Source organism: Ips typographus, linkage group LG4, assembly GCF_016097725.1.
Source record: "Ips typographus isolate SLU linkage group LG4, UJ_Ityp_2.0, whole genome shotgun sequence".
In the NCBI taxonomy this organism is placed as follows: domain Eukaryota; kingdom Metazoa; phylum Arthropoda; class Insecta; order Coleoptera; family Curculionidae; genus Ips; species Ips typographus.
The window spans coordinates 1,918,564-1,946,217 of NC_138425.1; the positions used below are offsets into that span (position 1 = coordinate 1,918,564).

General features: G+C 34.3%; 3 protein-coding genes across 10 annotated transcripts in view; 1 reads left to right on the forward strand and 2 right to left on the reverse strand.

Moving 5' to 3' along the window:
- Ret (protein kinase receptor Ret oncogene) overlaps positions 1–21,886 on the reverse strand; it is a 50,262-nt gene extending 28,376 nt beyond the window's left edge. Inside the window, exons 1-5 of one of the 6 annotated variants that reach the window (XM_081979295.1) lie at positions 21,741–21,886; positions 21,587–21,678; positions 21,379–21,527; positions 21,214–21,320; positions 21,083–21,139 (exon numbers count right to left, since the gene is read on the reverse strand). The gene's annotated coding sequence lies outside the window, so the exon portion shown is untranslated. Of the gene's footprint in view, positions 1–21,082; positions 21,334–21,378 lie in introns of all 6 variants that reach the window. The other 5 variants (XM_081979294.1, XM_081979290.1, XM_081979293.1 and 2 more) reach the window with 5 other exon arrangements.
- LOC145728787 (BMP and activin membrane-bound inhibitor homolog) overlaps positions 1–23,314 on the forward strand; it is a 30,292-nt gene extending 6,978 nt beyond the window's left edge. For all 3 annotated transcript variants that reach the window (XM_081979299.1, XM_081979298.1, XM_081979296.1), the window contains 4 exons: positions 14,448–14,595; positions 20,785–20,921; positions 22,130–22,319; positions 22,377–23,314. In XM_081979299.1, the coding sequence (XP_081835425.1) occupies positions 14,498–14,595; positions 20,785–20,921; positions 22,130–22,319; positions 22,377–22,779 (828 nt within the window). In that variant the 5' untranslated portion in view covers positions 14,448–14,497 and the 3' untranslated portion in view covers positions 22,780–23,314. The remainder of the gene's footprint in view (positions 1–14,447; positions 14,596–20,784; positions 20,922–22,129; positions 22,320–22,376) is intronic.
- A 1,541-nt stretch (positions 23,315–24,855) lies between these two features.
- On the reverse strand, positions 24,856–27,524 carry DCP1 (decapping mRNA 1). The gene is made up of 3 exons (XM_081977163.1): positions 26,870–27,524; positions 25,988–26,377; positions 24,856–25,931 (listed from the first exon to the last, which is right to left on the reverse strand). Exons 1-3 carry the CDS (start codon positions 27,287–27,289, stop codon positions 25,518–25,520), a joined length of 1,224 nt encoding a protein of 407 aa, XP_081833289.1. The 5' UTR covers positions 27,290–27,524; the 3' UTR covers positions 24,856–25,517.
- Between the last annotated feature and the right edge of the window lie 130 nt (positions 27,525–27,654).

Here is a 27,654-nt window from a genome sequence, read left to right on the forward strand (position 1 = left end):
GTAGCAAGCTTTTTGACCAATGACAAACTACTCACTGTGCTAAGATGTAAATTGGTAAAAATATCCAAAGGTCATGTGAAATTAGACAATTTTCCTAATAAAACAGTCACGTGACCAACTGACAGATCATTTCTGGTTTTTCTATTTGGAACATGAAGAGGTCATAACAGTCATATTGTCAAATGTACGAAAAGGATCTTGAAGCAAATCGGACGAGTAATTTTAGAAGCAAATCTGAAGTTAAAACGCGACGAAAAACAAATAATGGCCAGTTTTAGAGTAGTTGTAGTACAGGAAAGTTCTGGCTAAATGTGAAAATGTCACGTTACTTCCAAAATCGTTTGGCAATCATGTGACCCACTAACTGTTTCTGCAAGCCAAATTGAACTGTCAAATGTCCGAAAAAGGTCACGCAAACTTTAAAATAATTCAAAATAAAAAAACTCGTCAAAAACTTGAAATAATTGTCTTTAAAATTACAAATTTTAAAATGTTGACAATAGAGGTCACGTGACCATGAAAATTACCTTAAAAAAATAATGAAATTGTTTTAAAATAGTCAATTTTCCTATCAGAATAGTTATTAATTGAATTGAAATTGATCTGACAGCTACATTACAATGATTTCCTAAACAACTTTGTAACTTTTTAGTGAATTTTCTTGGTCAAATTGGTGAAACTATATTAAAAATACGAAAACTGACTTAAATCTATCAATTTCCATGTTAGAATTGTTGAAATTAAAGATAAAAACATGAAAATTAACTTAAACAAAATGACATGAATTGACAATACGCATACATTTTGTACGGGATGTTTTAGTAATCCATAAATCAAGATGGAATCAATTCTATTTTTGAGTGTTTAGATGTGAAAAATGATCATCAAGAACTTCCTGGGTTGGTTATGCTTAATCGTTTCTTGACCGCAGTAAAAATAATTAAACACAACTGTAGGTTAATTTTACAACGTCTCATCATGTCATAAAAGAATACCATGTAAACGCAGTAAATCAGAATAAAATTGTGCATAATTTCTTTGATCTCCCGCTTTACAATCCACTCGGTATGGCAATAATCTGCGTAAATCTTTTCTTTGAAGCCGCCTTAAACATCGCACCGTTATCTTGTTTTGTGACGCAATCCAGCTTAATACCCGTAGAAAGTTTTGTGGTTGGTACAATGGGAAAATTTGTCTAATAAGGTGAATGATATCAACTATAAAGTTGTCATCAACGGTGGTTTCCCGTGGGACTGGGGCTACCATTAGGTCTCAAATTACAATGCAATTTCGTGGTGCAGGACCATCACGTAAAAATTAAGTCCAGGATGAATAGTCCATCCGTTCTTGCGGGCGTACGTGCCCTATAATTTACCAGACCCAGACCCACTCGACTCGCTTATTATTTACCTGGCTGCGGTCAAACGCTGCCTGTCTCTTGCTTCGGGTAACTTGTTAAACGTAATTAGAGAAAACTTTTTTTTCTTCTCTATCAATCTCTTAAATTCTTTATATTGAGTCGTGTACAGTGGCGGATCAAAATGGAATATCTTCTCTGACACAAAGTGAAGGAAGATTACACTATCAGTGTGTAATTAAACAATAAATGTCTCACAAAGTGTGCCAAACAGATTATAGGTAAATCAGATTCAGTATAAGGACGATACGTATTGATAAATTGCCGGGATTTGCTGACGGTTCCACAGGGTTTATCTTATCAAAAAAGGCCGCCGGCATTAACTTACTTTCCGGTAGTATCGATAGACAGTCAATAAATGGATTGATATTTGGTAAATATATGGACTTATAAAGCAATTCGCGTTGGAAAGCTGCGCCACTGGTTTTAAACCGCTGCGCTCTGGTAATAATGGATGATTAGGGCTCTCGCGAGCCTAACTACATAGCGGCTCGCTTTTTTTAATGCATACTAAATATGACGGAAGACGAAGGAATCTTTTGCAAGAAATGTGGTTTAAGCTACTTAAGGATTTGCAGACCGGGTGGTCCAGTTTTAAACTGAAATTTTCAATTCTGTATACAGCGTGATTCCAAAGTTGGGGCTTTCCTTTCACCTGCGAATAGGGCTTCAAAAAATAAGGTTCGTTAAATATTTTTTTTTTCGAAATGTCAACAATAACGAAGATACAGGGTGTCAAAGTTTTACTGAAAAAACGAAAATAAAAAATAACTTAATTTTAACTAACTGACAGGTTATTTCCTATCAACATGCATTAACAATTTTTTTTTTATTTTCTAACTTTTTTAGTTTTTGAGATATTTTAATTCAAAAATTGTGTCACTTTTTGCGAGTTTGCAGCGTTGTTGCTAGGTTTGAAGCTTTGTGAAGCTGTAATTTGCACTCTAGTATAGACTTTTTATATATTATTAGAAAGAGGATGAAAAATGCTACAAAATGTCGGTTGAACGAATTTTCTAACTATTTGAGTTTTTGAGATATTTGAATCCCAAAATTTGGGTCACTTTTTGCGAGTTTGCAGCGTTGTTGCTAGGTTTGAAACCTTGTGACGCTGTAATTTGCTCTCCAATCTAGATTTTCTATATATCGTTGAAAAGATTATAAAAAATGCTATAAAGTGTCGATAGTATACACCCTGTATCTTCGTTATTGTTTGTGGAAAAAAAAACTTATTTTATTGAAGCCCTATTCGCAGGTGAAAGGAAAGCCCCAACTTTGGAATCACCCTGTATAGGTGGTTTTTATCATTCATTCAGTTGATGGACTATTGTTGAATTTAAAGTGTTGTCTCTGACCCATATTTTAACCATTCCCTTCAGTCCAACTATACCCTCTCTTCATATAACTTCTATGAGATTTTCCCATGAGAAGCTGAACTAGAATTTGTATTTACATAACTATCATTTTGATTCATTCCCTTGACTTCCTGATCTAACAATTTCCTTTTAACAAACTCTAATGTGAGTTTGTTTGGTTCCAAAGTTTCAAGGGCAGTAACAAGTGGATCATAATATATTTATGTCAACAAAAGGTGGCAAACAATGTCAGTTTCTTCTAATTTGGCACACACTGACTTCAATTCCTGAAACTTCACAAAATGAGTTTCCAACAATTCACGTTGAGAGAGTTTCATTGATAATAGCTTTTTCCTCAGGAATAATTGACTTGCAATTCCTTTGCGCTGAAACACAGCTTCCAAAGCCTTCCATAAGCAGTTTTTTTGGCATATTCCAAGTGGGAATTGGCAATGCACTGTGGCCTCTGACAGCCATTTTGTATTGCCAGAGGCCTCTGAAACCTTCTTAAGCTTACTATGAATTGTTTTTAACGTGCCAGAAGCTTCTAGCAGCCATTTTGTATTGCCAGAGGCCTCTGAAACCTTCTTAAGCTTACTATGAATTGTTTTTAACGTGCCAGAGGCCTCTGACAGCCATTTTGTATTGCCAGAGGCCTCTGAAACCTTCTTAAGCTTACTATGAATTGTTTTTAACGTGCCAGAAGCCTGTAGCAGCCATTTTGTATTGCCAGAGGCCTCTGAAACCTTCTTAAGCTTACTATGAATTGTTTTTAACGTGCCAGAAGCCTCTAGCAGCCATTTTGTATTGCCAGAGGCCTCTGAAACCTTCTTAAGCTTACTATGAATTGTTTTTAACGTGCCAGAAGCTTCTAGCAGCCATTTTGTATTGCCAGAGGCCTCTGAAACCTTCTTAAGCTTACTATGAATTGTTTTTAACGTGCCAGAGGCCTCTGACAGCCATTTTGTATTGCCAGAGGCCTCTGAAACCTTCTTAAGCTTACTATGAATTGTTTTTAACGTGCCAGAAGCCTGTAGCAGCCATTTTGTATTGCCAGAGGCCTCTGAAACCTTCTTAAGCTTACTATGAATTGTTTTTAACGTACCAGAAGCCTCTAGCAGCCATTTTGTATTGCCAGAGGCCTCTGAAACCTTCTTAAGCTTACTATGAATTGTTTTTAACGTGCCAGAAGCCTCTAGCAGCCATTTTGTATTGCCAGAGGCCTCTGAAACCTTCTTAAGCTTACTATGAATTGTTTTTAACGTACCAGAAGCCTCTAGCAGCCATTTTGTATTGCCAGAGGCCTCTGAAACCTTCTTAAGCTTACTATGAATTGTTTTTAACGTGCCAGAAGCCTCTAGCAGCCATTTTGTATTGCCAGAGGCCTGTGAAATCTTCTTAAGCTTACTATGAATTGTTTTTAACGTGCCAGAAGCCTCTAGCAGCCATTTTGTATTGCCAGAGGCCTCTGAAACCTTCTTAAGCTTACTATGAATTGTTTTTAACGTGCCAGAAGCCTCTAGCAGCCATTTTGTATTGCCAGAGGCCTCTGGCAGCCATTTTGTATTGCCAGAGGCCTCTGAAACCTTCTTAAGCTTACTATGAATTGTTTTTAACGTGCCAGAAGCTTCTAGCAGCCATTTTGTATTGCCAGAGGCCTCTGAAACCTTCTTAAGCTTACTATGAATTGTTTTTAACGTGCCAGAAGCCTCTAGCAGCCATTTTGTATTGCCAGAGGCCTCTGAAACCTTCTTAAGCTTACTATGAATTGTTTTTAACGTGCCAGAAGCCTCTAGCAGCCATTTTGTATTGCCAGAGGCCTCTGAAACCTTCTTAAGCTTACTATGAATTGTTTTTAACGTGCCAGAAGCTTCTAGCAGCCATTTTGTATTGCCAGAGGCCTCTGAAACCTTCTTAAGCTTACTATGAATTGTTTTTAACGTACCAAAAGCTTCTAGCAGCCATTTTGTATTGCCAGAGGCCTCTGAAACCTTCTTAAGCTTACTATGAATTGTTTTTAACGTGCCAGAAGCCTCTAGCAGCCATTTTGTATTGCTAGAGGCCTCTGAAACCTTCTTAAGCTTACTATGAATTGTTTTTAACGTGCCAGAAGCCTCTAGCAGCCATTTTGTATTGCCAGAGGCCTCTGAAACCTTCTTAAGCTTACTATGAATTGTTTTCAACGTGCCAGAAGCCTCTAGCAGCCATTTTGTATTGCCAGAGGCCTCTGAAACCTTCTTAAGCTTACTAAAACTGTTTTTAACGTGCCAGAGGCCTCTGGCAGCCATTTTGTATTGCCAGAGGCCTCTGAAACCTTCTTAAGCTTACTATGAATTGTTTTTAACGTGCCAGAAGCTTCTAGCAGCCATGCAATATGGCTTTGCACCTTCTTATCCTGTCTCTGGAATTCTTTGGATCCATTTCCTCATTTTCTATGCATTTCTTGACATAAAGGAAAACAGCAAATACTGCACAAATTGTATACCATCAATTTTCAAACTCAAACAGCTTCCTGAAAGTGTTTTTACCATTCTTGGTTGCCACCAAATTGGTAACTTAATCCGGCTCTGTCACTCAGGTAAAATGCAATAAGACAATCAGCCCTTTACTGTGGCCGCCGGCTTATCTGGTCAAATCGGCTTTGCGGCTATTTATTTCGAGAAGGTACTCTTTTTGTCTCACAATAGGGAAGCATTGGATGAGCGATGAGACAATCGAGAGACAGGTCGCATTCCTTGTCATTCGATGGTGGTCTAATTAATTACCTTCTTTTTGTCCTCCGTATGGTATTCAGAATGACTTCACTAACTCTTAGGAGTGCACTTCGATAAAGTGCAGTTAACTTACAGAGACCGTTTCCATATAATTAGTCAGGTGGTACCCACGGTCTTCTCATTTAAAACTAAAGCAGTCGAGCGCCATCTTAAAGTGCTTTAGCTTGTAAAAATGATACGGAGCTTTTACGTTATCTCTACCCGTCCGGATTGAGGTATCTTGGGTCAGAATACCTGGTGGAACGGATCAACTTGTGCACTTAGAGACTGATAGCTGTCCCTAAATTCCCAGACAAGGTTTTACTAGATAAGAAACGCAAAAGCAGAGTCGTAAATTCCAAAAAAAAAAAACTCTAAAACAAACAGGAAGCTTCTCTAGCTAAAACAACACCGTAGAGGCAAACAAAGAAGTCCACATTGTTCAAGCTCGAGCAGGTACAATAAAAATTGTCCTCAGTTATTGTTTGATAATGGGCTGCCGGCTCTAACCAAACTCCCAAAAAAAAATGCCTTGTCATAACTCGTAATTAACGAACTAAACAAATAACCGAAAGAGAGGACCCCGTGGGGCCTCTCTGGTCAGTATAACAAGGTTTCCGAGAATGCATACACCCATAACTCGATTAATTTTTTATTATTTATTTATTACTTTACGTCGTCGATTCTTATAATGATAAAAGGAGTGAATGTGATACTAAAAGTTTTATAGTAAGTCCTCATGTGCAGTCCTTCGTGGCTTGTGATTGGTCGAAAAAATTGCTATTTTAACCAATCACAAAACTTAGAAGCATTAAAGTATATGAGAATTCAAATTTAGGCAACCATTCATTTGCCTTACTGTACAACCAAATGACAGTGACATTTTTGACACCCGATGCATTTAACAGCATGCATTGGACGGTTTACAAACCATTTAGATTGTAGGCCAGAATGAGGATAATTTTACTAAAATCGTTTATTTTCCTTTTTGATCCACATTCCTACTTAAAACAAATCTCGACAAATAACATCACTTTTGACAGAAACGCGTGTACTGACAAGTGACGTGACAGCCGTCTGACAAGTACTAGAGCTGTTTTAATGCTTATAACTAGAGTCCGGATTTCTAGAAATTTGGCTTTTTGTAAATAATAAAAGCAACCAACCTTTGACATGTAATGTGAACGATTTATGCCAAAACGCGTCATTTGATAGATTTTGTTGATGCTTTTTTTGCTTTTTTCTTCGTTTTGTGCTTATTTTAGTTTTTTTTGCTTATTTACTGCTTTTTTTGTATGGTTTAACTAGTTTTTTACAAAACAAGCTTTTCAAGTTTTTAAAAATAAACTAAAGTAATAACTGCTTTGACAAAAAATTGCTATATTGAGATATTGAAGGATTCTGAAAAACAAAAACATATTGGAAAATGTATGTATCAATTTACAAATTTAAACTGACCAAAAAATTTCAAAACACTCTTCTAAGAAAATGTAAAAACATTCCAAAACACTATAAAACCTCTAAAATGCCTTGCAAAGCTTACAAAGCAGCCTAGAAGCTTCTAAAAGTTTTTAGAACAGTCTAAAAGCTGTTCTAAAAGCTTACGTATGTTTCTAAAGCAGTTTCCAAAAGTTTCTAAAACCGTCTACAAGGTTTCAAATGTCTTAAAGGCAATCCAGAACCTTCAAGGCTCTTTAAACTGCCCAAATGCTCCTAAAGTAGTCTAAAAAAGTTTTAAAACACTCCAGAAATTCCAAAATATGTGTAAAGCCTTCCAAAACAGTCTAGAAGCTTCCAAAAGCTTTTAGAACACTCTAAAGGCTTCCAAATAATCTTTAACTAGTCTAGAAGCTCTCAAAAAATTTCAAGGCAGTCTAAAAGCTTCCGTACGCTTTTAAAGCAGTTTCAAAGCTTTCAGAAGTTCAAATTCACATGTCTTAAAAGCAGTCCAGAATCTTCAATGCTTCTAAAGCAGTCGGAAGTCTTTCAAAACAGTCTAGAAGCTTCCAAAACCATTTAGAACAGTCTAAAAGATTCCAAACGCTTTTCAACTAGTCTAGAAGCTCCCAGAAGATACTAAAGCAGTTTAGAAGCTTTTAAAAAATTTTGTGAACCGTGTAAGAAATTCCCAATGCCTCTAAAGAATTCCAGAACCTTCAATATGCTGTTTAAACAGTCCAAAAACCTTCCAAATGCCCTCAAGTATTTTTCAAAACAGTCCAAAATCCTCCGTATGTTTCTAAAGCAATTTGAAATCTTCAAAAAATTTCTAGAAGTTGAACTCTAAAAAATGTTACATCTCTGAAAGAGTTTTGTGCTTTTTTATAGATTTTTATGCTTTAAAAAAATTTCCAAACACTCCTCTAAGAGAATGTAAAAACATTCCAAAACACTATAAAACTTGTAAAATGCCTTGCAAAGCTTACAAAGCAGCCTAGAAGCTTCTAAAAGCTTTTAGAACAGTCTAAAAGCTGTTCTAAAAGCTTCCGTATGCTTCTAAAGTAGTTTAAAAGCTTTCAAAAGTTGAAATTCACATGTCTTAAAAGCAGTTCAGAATCTTCAATGCTCCTAATGTAGTCTAAAAAGATTTCAAAACACTACAGAAACTCCAAAATGCTTCTAAAGCACTCGGAAGTCTTTCAAAACAGTCTAGAAGCTTCCAAAAGCATTTAGAACAGTCTAAAAGATTCCAAACGCTTTTCAACTAGTCTAGAAGCCCCCAGAAGGTACTAAAGCAGTTTAGAAGCTTTGAAATTTTGTGAACCGTGTAAGAGATTCCAAATGCCTCTAAAGAATTCCAGAACTTTCAATATGCTGTTTAAACAGTCCAAAAACCTTCCAAATGCCCTCAAGTAGTTCAAAAGAGTTTTGAAAGTTTTCAAAACAGTCTAAAATCTTCCGTATGCTTCTAAAGCAATTTGAAATCTTCAAAATGTTGCATGCATTTTTAATCCGGACTCTACTTATACCACATGTAAGACAGATCCCAAAATTGAACGTTTTCAGACACTTTTGAGCATGATTTGGACCTTTGTCAGCTAGCTTAAATAAGTTTAGACAAGTAACAACTTGTTCAGTGAAATTTGCCTCAAAAACTGTTCAGATATTTTTGAACTTTATTAGACAATTTCCAATACCACATTTCCCAAAAAGCTTTACACAATTTAAATACATTATTCAATTGTTCCTTGTTTTCGTTTTTTATGAAAAAAACCTGATATTTTTCAAAAAGTAATCAATAAAATACATATTTTTAAAATCTAAAAAAAGAAATTTTCGATTGATCAAATAAAATACAGGATGTTCCATAGTAATCAAAAGATGTGTCAAAAATTTGTGTTAGTTTTCACTGACAATTCTGGAAAAATACTGCAACTTTGCTAATTTAAACTATCTACTGTCAGATCTGTCAAACATCACCCTGTACCCGTGTGATGTCACATGGGTATTCTTAAATACTTGGCAATATTGTTTCTGATCAGTGGTATTTGATTAAAATTCATATTAGACCTACGTGCATGCATTCCGGCTGTCCCTTTCTACGTCACAAATGGTTGTCAAATGGTGAAAAAACGCATATTTTCTCAGTTATTATGTCGGTAATAAGCTGATCAAGACCACAAAGAAAAATAAAACGTTGTCTACCTCAAATAACTGTTATCTGTATTGGGTGTTTGTGATATCGATACGAGGTCACTTTCATATAAAGGTAAAAATCCCTCGAGGCCAATATACTAGCATCGCTCTGTATCTATTATAGGATACCAGTTCAGTTATACATTCTCCAAGTCCATCGCGTTATTAATTCCTCGAGCCGCATTCCGCGTAATTTTCCTGTGCGGAAATTATCTTGTCTTGTGTGTTATTAAACTGTAACGGTTGTTTTGTTTTTCTTATCTTGGAACGAATTAACTCGATATCCAGTTTTTATCTTGGTGCGTGATTGGCCGTAGCTCGCTCTCTTTTTCAGTTTTAACACACACAAAGTATAATAATAAGAACCTCATTACTTTGCCTCGAAGTAATTGCTTTTGGTTTGTTTTATTCATGACTTATGCAGTTTTAAATTAGATAGGTAAATTAAAAGACTAAACTTGATTAAAACAGTGCATCGAAGAAAAGTTCAAAGTAGTGTCACAGATAACACTTGGCGCCTGCAAAAAGTACGGTCTGAATATGATAATAAACATTAACAACGACAATTACCACTATTTTTGCTTAGTTAAATAACGATAACACCTAATGACGGTTTTAAGATAAGCTAATTACCGATGCCTCCCAACTGTTCAATGTTCAACGCAACTGTGTATTTAAATTGTAATTATAATTAATTTTTTTCAGTTACTGGAAAAATTGTCAATTTAATCGTGTCACAACTTGTTTTCTTTCAAGTAGAACGATAATCATAAACAAGTCATAACAAATCTCGACTCCGCTATAGTAATCGCAAAAGCGTTTTATCTTGAAAAAGAGTGAGTCAGACCAGCAATTGAAATAAATCCACACTAGTTTCGAGTTATTTTTAGCGCGGATAACATTTAAATCAAATTGTCTAATATCGGTTATTACACATTCTTGTTGAGAACTGAAATCTCATTAAGTCTCGCAGTTATGGGTGCGGTTTTTGGCTTCTTTCTGCGAAAACTGTGTCGACGATAAAATTATAACTATCCCAGTTTATTACGGCCAATTAAGAGGTAAAACCTAATAATAAATTGCCTTCAGTTGAATTTTTAGTCAAGTAGATACTTAATTGCTACTCACTTATCATTAAGATATGTGTTATACCTCAAACTGTACTTAGATTACGATTTGTTGCACAATCATCTTGCACAGTGCATTTGTAGGGTTGAAACCTTTTCTGTTTCTAATTATAGGAAGCTTTAACAGACGTTTTATTTAGCAGAGTTAATTTACCAATAATCCAGCAGTTAATTCAAACAAGACGCTAAAAAAGGAGTTTAAGACATTAAAGAGGTTGTCGTTAAAAATGTTAAAAACGGTAGATAGACCGGATACAATGCTGAGCCCCTTTTTGGCCCTTGAATACAGTCACTTCAAAACTAAACACAGGAACGAGCACTTTAGAAACAGACGTTCGGTTGGCGCCACTCGTTTCGTCTTTGTTTGGGGCCCCCATGAATTATCGGTGTTACGAGGGAGATTCCATAAATTTCATTTTTGATCATACATAATTTTCTTTCAAGTCTGTCACGCTATAGATTTGAAACAAGTCTACAGGGTGGTCCAGTTTTAAATTTCAATAATTCACCCCATCAAAAAATAATTTCCGTTTCTTGTCATAACTGTCAGTTGGAGCAATTTTGATCAAATTTGGATCAATTTGGTACTTATGCAATTAATACTCCTATGTGATGTTAATGACGTTTATCAAAACTGTCCAGTGGCGTAGATACAGAAAGGTCGTTTTCGGCCTTATTTCCTACATCACTGGATATTTTTCAAAAATTACAGTGTCTACTTCTGATTTGATACTTCGTTTACGAGATAATTGAGTTATTACGTTCAAAGACCCAAAATTGTATTGTAAACAGTGAAAATAGACTTTAGAGGCTTAAAAACTGTCTTTGTAACCAGTTTTCATAGTTTTCAGAAAAATTTAAGCAGTTTAGTCTTGTAAATTGACTTGGAAACGGTGAAAATAAACTTGCGAGGCTTAAAAAACTTGTATTTTTTGTGTCTTGTGTCTTTGTAATCTGTGGTTATAGTTTTCAGATAAGTTGAAGATCTTTAGTATTGAAAATGACTTATTGTACACAAAAAACTTGTAAATCTGAACCAACAAAAAATGACATCAGAAAATTTGAAGTAAGTTTTCATAATTTGAAAACACATTTCAATATGTTAGTATTGAAAATAGTTTTAAATGCAGGATTTGGCATTAGATTCATGAAAATTTACCTTGAAGACTAACTTTTCAAGCTTCTTTACTTTGCTTTTCATTTTCTTAGAACTCTGGACTATTTTTAGGGTTTTAAAACTGCTTTCAGCTTGGAAAATCCTATCTTCGCCAAGTTTTTGACATAGCAGACTTAAAAAAACAATTTTAACATTATCCACAAGTTTAAAAATGCCATGTCAAGGTTTGTCACTATTAAATTGACTTTTAGACACTTCAGTGTTAACAATTCGATCGTTTCTTAAAAACCTAGACTTTTTTAATGCTTTAAGACTGATTTTAACCTGAAAATAGAGTTTTAAGGCTTTTTTGGCCATAATTTGGGTATTTGGGCGGTTGCGGACCTGAAATTTTCACTGAATGTACTAAATTGAACCAAAAAATCAGCGCCGTACTGGAAAAATTTCAGAAAAAATCATGTTTTTTTTAAACTTGAAAACTAAACTGAAAATGACAGAAAACTCACTCAACTAACTTGAAACACAATTTGGGTAATTGGGCAGTTACGGACCTGAAATTTTCACTGAATTTACTAAATTGAACCTAAAAACCAGCGCCGTGCTAGAACATTTTCAGAAAAAATCCTGTTTTTTGTTAAACTTCGAAAACCAAACTGAAAATGACAGAAAACCTACTCAACTAACTTGAAACACAATTTGGGCCATAATTTGGGTAATTGGGCAGTTAGGGACCTGAATTTTTCACTGAATGTACTAAATTGAACCTAAAAACCAGCGCCGTACTGGAAAATTTTCAGAAAAAATCCTGTTTTTTTGTTAAACTTGGAAAACCAATCTGAAAATTATAGAAAACCTATTCAACTAACTTGAAACAGAATTTGGGCCATATTTGGGCGGTTGCGTACCTGAAATTTTCACTGAATATACTAAATTGAACCAAAAAATCAGCGCCATACTGGAAAAATTTCAGAAAAAGTCATGTTTTTTTTAAACTTGGAAAACCAAACTGAAAATGACAGAAAACCTACTCAACTAACTTGAAACACAATTTGGGTCATAACTTGGGTAATTGGGCAGTTGCGGACTTCCATTAGTCTTGAAAACGTCATTTCAAACTTCTTCACTATTAAATTGACTTCTACACTCATCGGTGTAACAAATTTCTAAGCAATTCCGACTGTTTTTAAGGTTTTAACACTGAAAAATCGAGTTTAAAACTATTTATATTAGTGAATATAGTGAAAGTTAAGTTTCAGACAGTTCAGTGATAAAAGTAAAAATGCTACGATATTAGTCTTAAACACTATTTTTTAGAATTATTGAAATAGTCCGAAAATTTAATTTTAACTGTTACCAGTGTTTAAATGAATTCTAGACTTGTTTTAATCCAGAAAGTTGAGTTGTACACCAATTAAAGTCCTTATCTTTAATAGTAAAGTCATTTGTACCCTTAAAATCAACTTTTAGTAGTAAAAAATTAATTTTATGCACAACAACAACGTTTTCCATGCTTGAAATCCAGTTTCAAACACTCAAAAAGCAAAAAATATATTTTTTAAACTGCAGTTCTGTGTCTTCCTTAGGAAGCGTTCTTCAGAAAAATGACATATATGTCATGTGAACTTATTTTGACCACAACAACTGGACCACTCTGTATTGTGAAAATTACTATTCTCTAAAAAACCGTTATGTACATAAAGAAACGGTTTTTGTAACCACTTTCAGTGCCACCCCGGTAGAATCGGCTCCCACTGAGAGCCCTTTTATCTCATTCTAACTTTACCTAAATGGTTCTATTCTGGGAACTTTGTCTACCAGTCATAGGAACGGCAAATTTTTTAATTGACACGGAGCCAGTCTGTTTATTTTTAAACTGACTTTTTGTCATTTGTCTCAAAAAAAAAAGGAATTCCTCAAACTCTAGGTGTCTCGTTATCCAATGAGCAAACAAACAAACACGTCTGGCTGGTATTTCTGAGAGCAAATATTTGCCGCGTATGAACGGTGACCAAAGTGCCTATCGATGGACGCAAATACCAATTTGATTTCTACCATAAATAAAGCAATTTCAAGTGGAATACCCACATTGTCGTGGTACCGGTCATAAAGTTGCTAATTGCGTCAATAACGATGCTGGCGCCGACTTTTGTCTATGCGAATAACCTTCGAACGCATTTTTTCACTAGTTGGTGCAGCTTGTCCCATTTACCTGGTATTTGAACATAAAGTCATGTCTACGGATTACTACGGGAATAGATAAGGAAAGCAATTTCTTTTGCTTGACTTGGTGTCAGCACCAGTGAGTTGTTTGTAATTTGGTGAAGAAAAACTTTGATCCACCATGATGTGTGTCAAGAAATTGAGATGATTGGCAAATGTCAATTTGGACAACATCATATCAAAAATAACAGAGCTATTGAGTAAAATTTGGTACAGTTTTGTGTTTATTGCACAAATATACATTTTTGGACGGATTTTATAGAGATCATCAAGATTTGTTACAGTTCGTTTATGACAAATAGCAAAATATTGTAAAATTTAAGCTGTACATGTAAATATTCAAACCTTGGCAGCATCAGTGGACGTTCCAATGCATACGGACAAGAATTATTATTGCTCAATCGTTAAAATTATTCGAAAGTTTCCCATTCGAAATTCCGTTCGTTTTATAACGTGAACATGATGTATGGGTAGTTTGAGATAATCACGCGAGGCGTCCTATTTTCATGTTCCCAAGATTATTTGAATATTTTCTTGTCGTTAATTTATATAGCCGCGACACCGATGAAAAATCGTAAACAATATAATTAAAGAAACCAGTGGTACTACGGCGGCGATTGTTTATGTAGGTCTTAATTTTTATAATTGTTCGAAGGCAATAAAATAAATGTTTATGGTTCTCTCCGATCGGCGATAAATCGCAACGATTGAGAACGTGTCACGGCTCTTTGTGCGCTATTTTATCAGTTAATTGTTTATGTCGCTAAAGTGGAACGTTTTAATTTTTTTCTGGTTTTAATAAAAGAACGTTCTAATTTTCAGATCATGTACGCTGCTTCTGTAACCTCCCCACATGCGTTTCCACCAGTTACATGTGCAAATCCAGTAGTGGCGGTTGCTATTCCGAAGTGGATTCCATGGAAGAACCTGGATACAGGGTAAATCATGGATGTATCGAATATCTTAATGAGTAAGTATAGTTTTTGGAAAATTTCCGATTTTTATTAATTAACATTATTGCGGCAACGTTGCGCAATTTAAAACGTACTTCCGAAGATATTCGAAAAAAACTGAAATTTTGATTTTTTGTTTTTACTTATTTCTAGCCTTATTGTCACTTTTTATCAGCTATACGATGACGGTTTCATATTTGCCGTCCGACGTTTCGTCTGTCGGCAGTCATCATCAGTTTCTTTTTTGTTATGGACGCCATATTGGATTTTTACACGACCAAATACAGCATTTGATTCTGAATGTATGAGAACTTATGATTTGCTTGATAAATGACAAATTAATTCAATAAAAACTAATTTTGCCTTCGCTGGCTTTGAATACCGTCAAAAATGCCCTAATTTTAAAGTCAATGACAAAATGGCGGCAGTTCCAACAAAACGGACATCAGATTCATGTTCTCCATGGCAAAATTAGTTAAAATGGCTGGCGACGGTCAGTATAATAGGCCAAGTAAACCCTTCATTTGAAGAAAATGTCGATGCATTTTTCCAAAAATGAATTGATTATTTGAAACATTCCGTAGACATATCATATGATCGTAGGTAGCTAACGAATGGAGCTATCACGTGACGTTGAGCGTGCACTGTTAAGTTGCCCCGTTTGGCCACTAGAGGGCGTCAAATTTGATTACCTCTTGGAGGTTACATACCGAGAAGAGGGATATGACGTAGTAAATGTGTGTTTCGTCCCAGGAGCTGCTTTTTGGACTCGTCCATTATACACACGTCAGTAGTCAGTATGCGACGTGGAACTTATACAGGGTGGTCCAGTTTTAAATGTCAATAATTCACCAATCCATAGCCAATTAAAAAATAAGTTGACATTCATTATGTCATTTTGCTGAAAAGTGCTTCTTAAGAAAAATACAGTCCTTCAAATTTCTGTTTAAAAAATCGTTTTTTTGTCTACTTTTTCAAGAATTTGTTACTACAAATTCATACATTTAAACCTTAAAAAGTGACTTGAACCCCAAAATGTGACTGAACTAATGAAAAGTGACATCAGAAGATTAAAATTTGCATTTGAAGTAAGTTTTCATAATTTGAAGACAAATTTCAATATTTTAGTCTTGAAAACAGTCTTAGAGGCAGGACATTGATATTAGATTCATGAAAATTGTCTTGAAAACTAACTTTTCGTGCTTTTTACTTTGCTTTTCATTTTCTTCGAATTCTGGACTAATTTTAGTGCTTTAAAACTGCTTTCAGCTTGGAAAATCGAGTTTCAAGACTATCTTTACCAAGTTATTGACATAGCAAACTTAAAAAACAATTTTTACATTCTTCATAGATTTAAAATGGCATTCGAAGCTTTGTCACTATTAAATCGACTTCTAGACACCTCAGTGCTAAAAATTCGGGTATTTCTTACTAAACTAGACTGTTTTTGGTGTTTTAAGGTTGTTTTCAGTGCCTCAAATCGAGTTTCAAGACTATCTTTACGAAGTTTTTGACTTATCAGGCCTAAAAACCAGTGTGTCCACTAACCATAGTCTTGAAAATGTTATTTCAAGCTTCTTCACTATTAAATTGACTTCTACACTCATAGGTGCAATAAATTGTAGCATCTCTCTAAGAAATTCAGACTGTTTTTAGTGCTTTTTAAGACTGAAAAATCGAGTTTAAGACTATTTCCAAAAGTCAAGTTTCTTCAGTAATAAAAGTAAAAAATTTTGGTACCAAATGCTACAATAATAGTCTTGAGAACTAATTTTTAGAAATAAAATGTCTGAAAATTTAATTTACTTCTAGACTTGTTGTCCAGTCCAGAAAATTGAGTTGTACACCAATTAAAGTCTTGAAAATATATTTTTGGACTCTCTTTAGTCCTAGTAAAGTCAGTTCTAGCATTAAAAAGCAATTTTTATATTATTTTTAGTATTAAAAAATGAGTTTCATGCACAATACAATCTTTGTCTTGATTTCCGGACTTTTTTTAGTTCTTGAATGCCAGTTTCAGACACTCAACCAGGATGGCAGTCTGAGAAAGCGAATCATAAGACCATTCCTAATAGGAAAAACAAGTTTTTAGACTATTCAGTAGAAATTTGGACTTTCACAAGTCTTGAATGTTTAATTTTAAACTAAAAAACGATTTTTTAAATTGAAATTTGGAGGACTGTATCTTCCTTAGGAAACGTTTTTCAGAAAAATGACATAATGCAAGTCAACTTATTTTTTGATTAGCTATCAAATCGTGAATTATTGACACTTAAAACTGGACCACCCTGTATAAGTACTTATCTACTGGATATTGGAAAATCAGAACTGTATTGCTGGTTGCATATTTGTGACAGACAGTAATTGCAAGGCATGTCGTCCACAACCTTTTTATGGACATTTTGCTAAATCTCTCGAAAATAGTTTGAGTGAGCAGTGTGAAATTTTTACTATGTATGCCCCTCAAAAAGACGCTTTTTTATTAAATATAACATTTTTCCATACAACTTAACGGTTGACCTTAAAAAATTAAAAAAAAAAAAACAGATTTTTTGACCTTTTTATAGGTACTCCATAATTTTTTTGGAAAATGTCTGAATTTTGAAAATCATCTTCAACTGCCTTTATTAGTTTATGATAATGGTAGATATGTGAGGTAAAGTGTCATTTGTCAAAAATCTTATTATTCTCGATTCGTGTTCTTAAAAACTAAAAAAAAGTCCTAAAAAATTTAATTGAAAGTAGTGCAGTCTAAATAATCGCGTTTGACAGATCCTGTCAAGTCATGTTCATAAAATTTCTTATAAATTCAACTTATTGAAGTAAAATTAGTTTTAATGAATTATTTCGTCATTTATGAAGCAAATCATAAGTTGTCATACACAACTGAAATCAGAACTAAACGTACTATTTTGACGTTGAAAAATTTAATATGTCGCCTATAAGAAAAAATAAAGTTGATGATGATTACCGACAGACGAAACGTCGGGTTTAACGAAACGGTTTTTGGTTTAACTTTAAATTGAGCAACTTTGCCCCAATTTCAACTTTCTCGTATCTCTTATACTTCCAAGATCCCAATGGTGAGGGTCGAATTTGAATTACCCTGGTATATTCCAATCAATCAACATTTTCAAACTTCAGAAGAGTTTAACATTTTTTAGATTTTCTGAACTATAATTTCCATACCATCATTGGCCCCAAATTGCTGTAGGCAAGTGAAAGTGAACTGGTTACAGGACTGTTCTAGCAAACAATTTTCCATCTAATTTCTGGTATTTTTCTTGTCGAAACAGTGACACATACACGGGCGTCAAACAAAATTTGTCGGGTAAAACTCCGACAAAACGCAGACAGTGGCGTTTGTCCGTACCCTATAGTTATTCGCTCATTTGCCATTGTTTATTGTATTTTGGCGCCAGTTTTTTTTCCACAGGCGCCACATCCTTTATTACTAACTCGGTCGTGCATATTAATAGAATGTTTTATTTACCAGAGCCGTAAAGTTGTTTCACTTGAACTTTTAAGCGCTCGAATTTATTGGCGAAAAGTAACGGAGCTTAAAAAACGTAATTAAAACGAGATTTTGCTTGATTTTTACTCAGCAGCACCAACTATCTGAACCCGTTGTTTTAAATGTTTAAATAACGATTTTATCCGCATTGTCCTTATATTAATAAACTTCATGCATCCGCCGGTTATGTGTTGGCCAACACGACAGAACTAACAGGTCAAGAATTTTAATAAGCAAAAGTACCTACCTGACTATTGACAGGTGAATGCGATAGACGAGCTAAAAAATAGCGGTATGCAATGTGCTGTTGATAAACTGATGATCGTCATTATATCGGGAATATTAATTGCTTCATTTTTAGACTGCCTTAAACTTAAATCCAAGGCTGACGGCCATTAGTTTATAATGCAATGTTAAAAGCTGTCCAGTTACTATTTTTGTTTAAACACACTCAAACTGTGCTCGATTAATTAACAGAACGCTAAACTTGTCTTCACTCACCAAAAACTCTATATTTTAGCCAACTGTTTGCAATTAATTAAGTTGGAAATTCAGTGGTTTCTCACTTTTCTAATAGTATTCATAGGAAACGATTTAGAAGATAAAATTAGGCCTAAATATGGACGATTTACAAGGCAAAGCAGTAATTTGAAATTTTCTTCCAAACTATTGGTACACACCCTGTATCTTGTACCGGGTGGCCAACTCAGAATGTGCATGAGGTATCTGAAAAACACGAACAAACGAAACTTTTTCCTGGCCTACTATACTGACCGTCATACGAGATTTAAACTTGTCAAGGTGGTCATTTTAAGTAATTCATGGAAAACACGAATTCAGTGCACGTTTTGCTGTATGGTCATTTTTGGCAGTTTTCAAGATATGGCACCCTTAAAAAATGACATTTTAACAAATGACACTTTACGTCACATTTCTGCCATTAACTAATCAAGGCAGTTAAGACGATTTTGAAAATTTTCTCTGGTAAAGTTTCCAAGGTCCCAATGGTGAGGGTTGGATAGGAATTGAAATTTATAGAAATTTTAAAAATCCAAACATTCTTTACGTCACTGGATATTTTTATAAGTACCTCCTATAAAATTCTGATTTGAAGCTTCGTTTACGAGATAATTGAGTTATTACGTTCAAAGACCCTAAATAAACCCAACTTAACTTAAAAATTGTCTTGAAAACAGTGAAAATTTACTTAAGAAGTATAAAAAATGTCTTTGTAGCCAATTTTCATAGTTTCCAGACAAATTGAAAGACTTTAGTTTTGAAAATTGACAGAAACCCAGTAAATTTACTTTGAAACGGTGAAAATTGACTTGAGAGGCTTAAAAATTGTCTTTTGACCAGTTTTTACAAATTGAAAGATTTTAGCCTTGGCAATTGACTTGGAAACTGTGAAAATTGTCTTGAAAGACTTAAAAACTGTCTTTGTAGTCAGTCGTTATAGTTTTCAGATAAGTTGAGAAACTTTAGTAGTAAAAATTAGGTTGTAGTGATGAAAAACTACTTTATCTACAATTTTTTACTACAAATTCACACATTTCAACCTTGAAAATGGACTTGGACACCAAAAAGTAACTCTAAACCAATGAAAAGTGACATCAAAAGCTTAAAATTTCTATTTGAAGTTTATGAAAGTTTTCATAATTTTAAAACACATTTCAATATTTTAGTCTTGAAAATAGTCTTAAATACAGGATATTGACATTACATTCAAAAAAATTGAATTGAAGACTAACTTTTTAGGTTTGTTTACTTTGCTTTTCATTTTCTTAGAACTCTGGACTATTTTTAGGGCTTTAAAACTGCTTTCAGCTAGGAAAATCGAGATTTAGGGTTATCTTCACCAAGTTTTTGACATAGGAGACTTAAAAAACTATTTTTACATTTTCCATACATGCCATTTCACGCTTTGTCAGTATTAAATTGACTTCTAGACGTTTCACTTTGCTTTAAGACTGAAAAATCGAATTTTAAACAATTTTTCCTAGTAAAAGTTAAGTTTCAGACTCTTCATTGATGAAAGTAAACAATTTTGCCACTAAATGCTACGATATTAGTCTTAAAGACCAGTCCAAAAATTCAGACTGTTACCGATGTTTAATTGAATAACAAAAAAGTCCAAAAATCCTGTTTTTTGACTATTTTTAGTGTCAAAAGTTAACTCGTAAACCTCACAGATGACCAAATTTGAATCCTTTTGAACCATTTTAAAGTAAAAAATACAACAACCCAAGTAGACATTTTTGTCAATTTTGAATAATATCCAGTGAGAGTAGAAAATAAAGACTATCCCCTATATCGACGCATTTAAACAATTTTGAAGGTCTTTCTTAGGAAGCGTCCACTTATTTTTTGATTGGCTGTCCATTGGGGAATTATTGACATTTAAAACTGGACCACCCTGTATTGTGGATTCTGGAGTAAAATTCAAAATTTAAATTAACCGAAACCGTTACGCGCTGAACCGGTACGATTTTTTACCTTAATACCTCGATAAGGAAGCTTTCCAACTTGCACAGAGAAGGCAATTATCGAAATCCTTTAAACGTGCCACGGCAAACGGCACTATTAATCAACTCGTGAGCGATTTAAGTAGATGCGGAATAAATTAATTTTATAAGTGCCGTAACTACCACAACAAAAAATCCTCTAAGTATAAAATATCTTCTTATTGCAGACCGGATTGCCTGCTCAACACGGAGGAAATCGTGCAGAAAAACGAAGAACCGAAACGGCTTTTGGTGTGTTGCACCAATGATCTGTGTAATCACATCGACAATCCTCTAACCAGGAAGTTGATCAACAAAAGTTTAGGTAAGTTGTGGCTTCTGATTACTAGCACCTAATTAGCTGGGTTTATACAGCGCACAATGCATAACATTGCACAAGAAATCACAAGTGTTTCTTTTTGGTGTGTATACAGTCGCACAACATATAATTTTTAACCAATGAAAAGAGCTTATTCTGTCACTTACCATTTGTCAATCATGTCAAGCACAGATAAGGAGGATAAGGCAAAAACGATGTGCTTGCTGTTGTAAAGTTGGAAAAGGGGAAAAAAAACATATTAGAATTCTCCATATTTAGAAAGCCAACACAAACCGACCATGCCATCCCTGATGATTCCAACCACCACTCACAACACAAGATGGCAGGGTTCAGGTGTTATTATTCCATGCTATTTCCTGCATAGAACAACCTTCTGATAAATAACTGAAAAACAGAACTGGCAATACTACACATTTTTATTTGGAATTGAGAATATACTTACTGCAGAGTGAGGGCAAACCGTTGTTTTGGGCTAATTGGATTTTTTGTCTTGTCTTTCTGCAGGAATGGCCCCACAAGAGCTAATAACTTCTGGAGTCATACGCGTATATTTGAAAAACTGCTCTGTATCGTGTTTTTCTGCAAACTGAACTATTTTTTCAAAAACACTATGTTCATTGCGTTTTCTATTCATAGGTCGCGTTTTAAACCTCCGTATTCTCCTTTTCTTCACATCTAAGCTTAATGCTGTAGCTGCAGCACCCATCAAGAGTAGAAGCCCCAATTGTTGCCAAGGTTCCATCTGCAATTGTTTAATAAATTCTTGATGTAAAGAGAAACTAATTAGCTCTAGATAATTTTTACCACTAAACTCTGTTTTTTCCGTAGACACTTCAACTGTTTTTATTGCACTAAATGACCAAAAAATCACAAATACAAAATCAACAACAAACCACAATTCTGGAACAATCCAAATCCACCATTCATAAACAAAACAATAACACAATACAATGACGGATGACGGACGGCGGATGTCAAAATATGACATTACAAAATTTTGCGCATGCGTACAGTTGTTTGCGCATAAGAATTGCATAGAAAGTTTAAAAATTATGAACTTTCTATGCGGTATTGTGCAAGTGTTGTGCGCTGTATAAACGACAGTAGGCATTACTGTAAAACCAACTTTCTATGTTATGCATTAAGTTATGTTATACAGCTTATAAAAGCATTGTAATCAAATTAATTTACAGAAGAGTCGGAGAAAAAAGTGCAACAACACCAACATCCAGAAATCTACCTGTACTCAGACTCGGAGGTGTGGTTTAGAGCAGCTACTATAGCAGTTCCTATTTGTGGTGCTGTGATTTTGTTTGTCCTGATTGCTTTGGCTGTGAAAATTCTGAAAAACGAGAACAGGAACTCGTTACATCACAAATTAGGGTAGGTTGCTGTTGCAAACCTTTAAAATGAAATGTATGACGTTAAACTAATTTTTAGGCCTGCAATGTACGTAGTTCCGGCTCATCATAAAGACGACAAATGGTCGTCCACCCCCTACAAACCGTGTACAGTCAAACTACCCTACTATCAGCCCCAAACCCATCCGAACGCGTTCAGATTGGTTCGTGAGGACCGACCTCAATTCAACATCCAACAGTTTCAAATGCCGCTGCTGGGTACCAGTTCGGAAACGGGTTCCCGGGTCGTAACCCCGGTACCACCTGTGGGGGTCAGCAAGAATGACACCAACGCAAAAATAAATCTGTTGCAGTGCGAATCTAATTCCTCCAAGTCGATTATTTTGGAATTGGGTAAAAGCACTCCCGATTATTCTTTAGGAGTGAATTTGAATAGTGAGGATAAATTTTGTAAGGACGATGAGAAAACTTTTCTTTCCTAAACTACGTGTGTAAACGACTGAGTTTAATGTTACGCTATAACTGACCAGCAAACCAAAAATCCTAACTTCACCGGTAAAATTTGATGAATCTCGGTATAGTTAACTGATTTAACGAGTAAGGAAATTGCAACCAGACGAAGACTGAACGCATATAATACTAAACGCCATTCCTTACTTAAGTTGTTAAATTACAACTAAAAAATATTTATCATTATCACCAACATGTGTTGTGCAAACTCGTGCAATAAAGGCGAATTAACATCAACGACGTATCTAATTTTTAAATAAAATTGTGATTTTTTACTAATAATATCGTTTAAATATTATTTAGACTTAATAAATATAACCCGTTCCTCAAATTTTTGTATATAAAGTAGCTAGTAAATTAGGTACTTAACTTTAAGGCAAATCGATAATTTATTGTACTATTTTCACAAAGTAGATATAGTGTACATATTGTATGTTATTACGCGATTTTGTAGACGCTTGTATAACAAAATGTTATTAGAAAATTAAATGATTTTTAAAAAATCTGGATTTCAGTTTTCTTTTATAAAGTATCACTCTATTATGTCATTTTCATGAAAAGTGCTTCTCCAGGAAAATACAGAATTAATACTCATAACGTGATGTTAATGACGTTTGTCGAAACTAAATTTTTCTGCCTTATTCTCCACGTCACTGGGTATTTTTTGAAAATTTCAGTTTTTTTTACTTTACTTGTTCAATTTGACAAAATAAGTATCTCTTATAAAATTCTGATTTGAAACTTTGTTTACGAGATAATTGAGTTATTACGTTCAAACACCCCAACTTAAAAATTGTCTTGAAAACGGTAAAAATTTACTTAAGAAGCTTAAAAAAGTCTTTGTAGCCAGTTTTCATAGTTTTCAGACAAATTGAAAAACTTTAGTTTTAAAAACTTATTAACCAGTAAATTTACTTTGAAACATTGAAAATTGACTTGAAAAGCTTTAAAATTGTTTTTATAATCAGTTTTCAGACAAATTAAAAGACTTTAGCCTTGACAGTTGACTTGGAAACTGTGAAAATTGACTTGAGAGACTTAAAAACTGTCTTTGTAGTCAGTACAGAAAAGTTAAAAAACTTTAGTAGTGAAAATTGAATTGTAGCCATGAAAAACTACTTTTGACTACAAATTCACACATTTTAACCTTGAAAATTGACTTGGACACCAAAAAGTGACTCTGAACCAATGAAAAGTGACATCAAAAACTTAAAATTTGCATTTGAAGTAAGTTTCCATAATTTGAAATACATTTCAATATTTTAGTCTTAAATACAGAATATTGACATTAGATTCATGAAAATTGACTTGAAGACTAACTTTTCAAGCTTCTTTACTTTGCTTTTCATTTTCTTACAACTCTGGACTATTTTTAGGGCTTTAAAACTGCTTTCAGCTTGGAAAATCGAGTTTTAGGGTTGTCTTCACCAAACTTTTGACATAGCAGACTTAAAAAACTATTTTTACATTTTCCATAGGCTTAGACATGCCATTTCACGCTTTGTCAGTATTAAATTGACTTCTAGACGCTTCACTGTGCTTTAAGATTGAAAAATCAAATGTTAAACTATTTTTTATAGTAAAAGTAAGTTTCAGATTGCGCATTGATGAAACTAAACAATTTTGGCATTAAATGCTACGATATTGGTCTTAAACCCTAATTTTTAGAATTAAATTAGTTGAACGTCAGTAAACATTAGTCCAAAAAGCCTGTTTTTTGACTATTTTCAGTGTCAAAAATTAACTCGTAAACCTCACAGATGACCAGATTTAGATTCTTTTGAACTACAGTGATCCTAGAAAAGTTGTAGCAAAAAACGATTTTTTAAACTGAACTTTGGAGGTCTGTGTCTTCCTTAGGAAGCGTTCTTCAGGAAAATGACAAAATGCATGTCAACTTATTTTTTGATTAAACACATTTAAAACTGGACTGGCGGATAAAATTCTGAAAAATCATCTCCATAACTGAATAACCCTTTTGAGAAAATGAAACAATAACATTTTTTTTGAATACATACACCACCTTCAGGAGTAGTAAAACAACAACATACTTTGCAAAATGCATTTAATTCATTTCAGACGCCATCTTTACAGTCGAAATAACGCACGTCTTCATCAATTGATTAAACAAACAAAAATTAATATGACTTGTACTATCACTGGTTCATCTCATCTTGTCAATATCACAATATTCAATTTAGATTCACTATGGATGGCAAAATATTGAACATTCTTAAATAATTAAACTACAAGTGTATAACACAAACTGATCGAGGATTGCTATCATGAATGTTATTTAGTAGCGCAAAATCAAACAGTACAGTAAATGACTGTTTTGTAAATGGAGCATTCAAACAGTGTTTACTCCTCTATGATCTTGATCAACATCATAGTAACCCAATATTTGCCATTAAAATGTAATTTAGGCAGAATTATAAAGGAATATTCTATGGGTTTATGAATAGTAACAATAATATTCCTTAGTATACTGGGTCAGAAAAGTACTAGAATATTACAAACACATGCATGATTGGTGGTTAAAATTGAAGAACAACGTACTTTTCTGACACAAATTTTAACAAATTGATTGATACCTAATTAATTTTTTGATCCGCTGAATTTTGACTCTAAAACTGGCAATTAATCAATAAATGTGGCCAATTGTTATAAAAAAATATCTGGCCACCATAACGCCCTGATACTACCTTAGCTAAAGGTTGCCCCGACTATCCCTTTTGTCCACTTTATCCAGTATGGAACTTGTATAGGCTTGATGAATTTGCTTGATAAAGTCCGAATTGTTTTTCAAAAGATAGATCAGCGCCTGCGCCAACTGTTTTTCCGTTAACATTTCGACCTCTTCCCCATCGTCGACGAGGCTTTTTCCTGGAGGAGACGATCGCTCCTGGACGGGATTTGGGGCGGTAAACATCATCGGAGTCATTAAAAGTGGTTTTTGCGAGTTTTCCAAAAACTGTTGAAACGGTGAAGTACCCAACACTTCGGCACTATCCTCCGCGGTCTGACTCAACAATGGTGGATTTTGCATTAGATACGCTAGAGGAGAAGCGCTAGTTTGTTTAGGAGGCGAAAACCGTGGACGATTTAAACCATTAGATTGATTCTGAAATCCCCCAATTCAGTTAACAATCCCACTCCAATAAACCTTAAACACGCTACCTCAAAACTTTCAAACCTCCGTACCGGGCAACTGGAACTGGCAAAACTAATAGGCACACTCCTGCGATCTCCCACACCAAACGGCTCACCTTTATAACTAACCGTTTCTTGGGGAGTCACCGATCGCTGTTGCTTCTCAATATGCTCAACACTATGAGCAGGATTGGACATCAATCGGTGCAAAACGTTCTCCCCAGTCGGTACCGGTTTCTGGGCCGCCGTTTTAGTACCAGCTTTTGCAAAAAAATCCATGACACTTTGGGAAGATATGTCTGGGGCGCGAGGAGTTGAAGAAGAAAACGCTGGCGGGACGCTTTCTGGCTTCTTTGGCGTTTGGTTAAAGTCGTTTTGTGCTTTTGACAGCATACTGAAGATGTCCACATTATTTTGCTGTAATTTTGTACCCATAAACAAATAATAAATTCATTAGGGGGTAATTATTCCAAGATTTCAAATGACTTTACAATCATCATCCCAAGGAAAATATAAATAAGGAAAAAACGTTAGGGGTGAAAGTCACAATGATGATACAAGTATTCTTTTGTGCTTTTCATGTTTCACATACTTTGTTATGATATGGTGGTATTTGTATTGTATTTTAAGCTTGCACTTCTTATTTAGGTTACATAACTAACACTATTCTACTTAGAAGGCATTAAACTCAAAGGTTAGCAAGTTTTAGGCCTTATTATTTACAATACCTCTTTGTTATCTTGAAAAACCAATCACCATATGTTTCTTGATAAATTCAGCATAAACATTAACTAAACAATCTAAAACCAAACTACTACATTTATTCTTACATTGAGGTACATAGTTAAGATGAAAAGACAAGAAATGATAGAAACAATATATTTTGTTTTAGTATTAATTCCTACTTACCACAACACCATTGTGTTGCCTGTTTAGTTGTCCCTCGTCAAATTTGTTGTCCATTAGAGATTCAAAAAGTGATGCCACACGCGTACACTCGTCCGTATTAAAGAACCAGATTCCAAATATCTTAGTTTTGCTTCGATACAGCAAAAATGGCAACTGGACCTGGTACTCAAAATCCTTAATTATAGGTTCAATAAAATTGTCTTTGTTTAATCTATTAAAAATCATAATGCTATGAAACGGTTCCCCATTTCTGCTGTATAGGAAAAGGGCCCCTTCTTTGTCAGCTTTCTCCCATACATTTTGGGTGATATTAAACTTGTACAATGCCACTTGGGTAGCAGTGGTCAAAATGCTTTTAACATATGGATCGACCCGTTTTATAGAGTTCAAACTAGCACGTAGTTCTAGAGAATCAGCCATAATTTTTTAATTCTAATATGTGAGTATATAACACCATAGACAAATAAATTATTTACATATAAATTAAAAATGTTCTTGTTGTATATAGGTTGGCTGCAGGTACAGTACTTTCTTGGTTTGATTATCTAGTAAAACAACAAGCACAACGTGTTATCTCTAAAATATAGACAAATAGGAGCACAACTCTACCATGGTATCTAACCAATAACCATTTTCAAAAAATTAGACATTCATTTTTGCCAACATGGAAGGAGAAACTAACCAAGAAAGTGAATTAAAAAAAAGTTTATCAGGATCCCGAATAAATGTAAATTATTAACACAATACACTTACCTATTCTCACCTAAATACCTTATCAAAGTAAA

Bases quoted from the DNA above. Each gene is read 5' to 3' on its own strand.
- DCP1 (XM_081977163.1), bottom strand. From the start codon at position 27,289: ATGGCTGATTCTCTAGAACTACGTGCTAGTTTGAACTCTATAAAACGG. The intron at 26,378-26,869 runs GTAAGTAGGAAT...ACAAAATTACAG, and splicing joins GGCAACACAATGGTGTTGTG to CAAAATAATGTGGACATCTT. The intron at 25,932-25,987 runs GTAGCGTGTTTA...GGGGGATTTCAG, and splicing joins GGAGGTTTGAAAGTTTTGAG to AATCAATCTAATGGTTTAAA.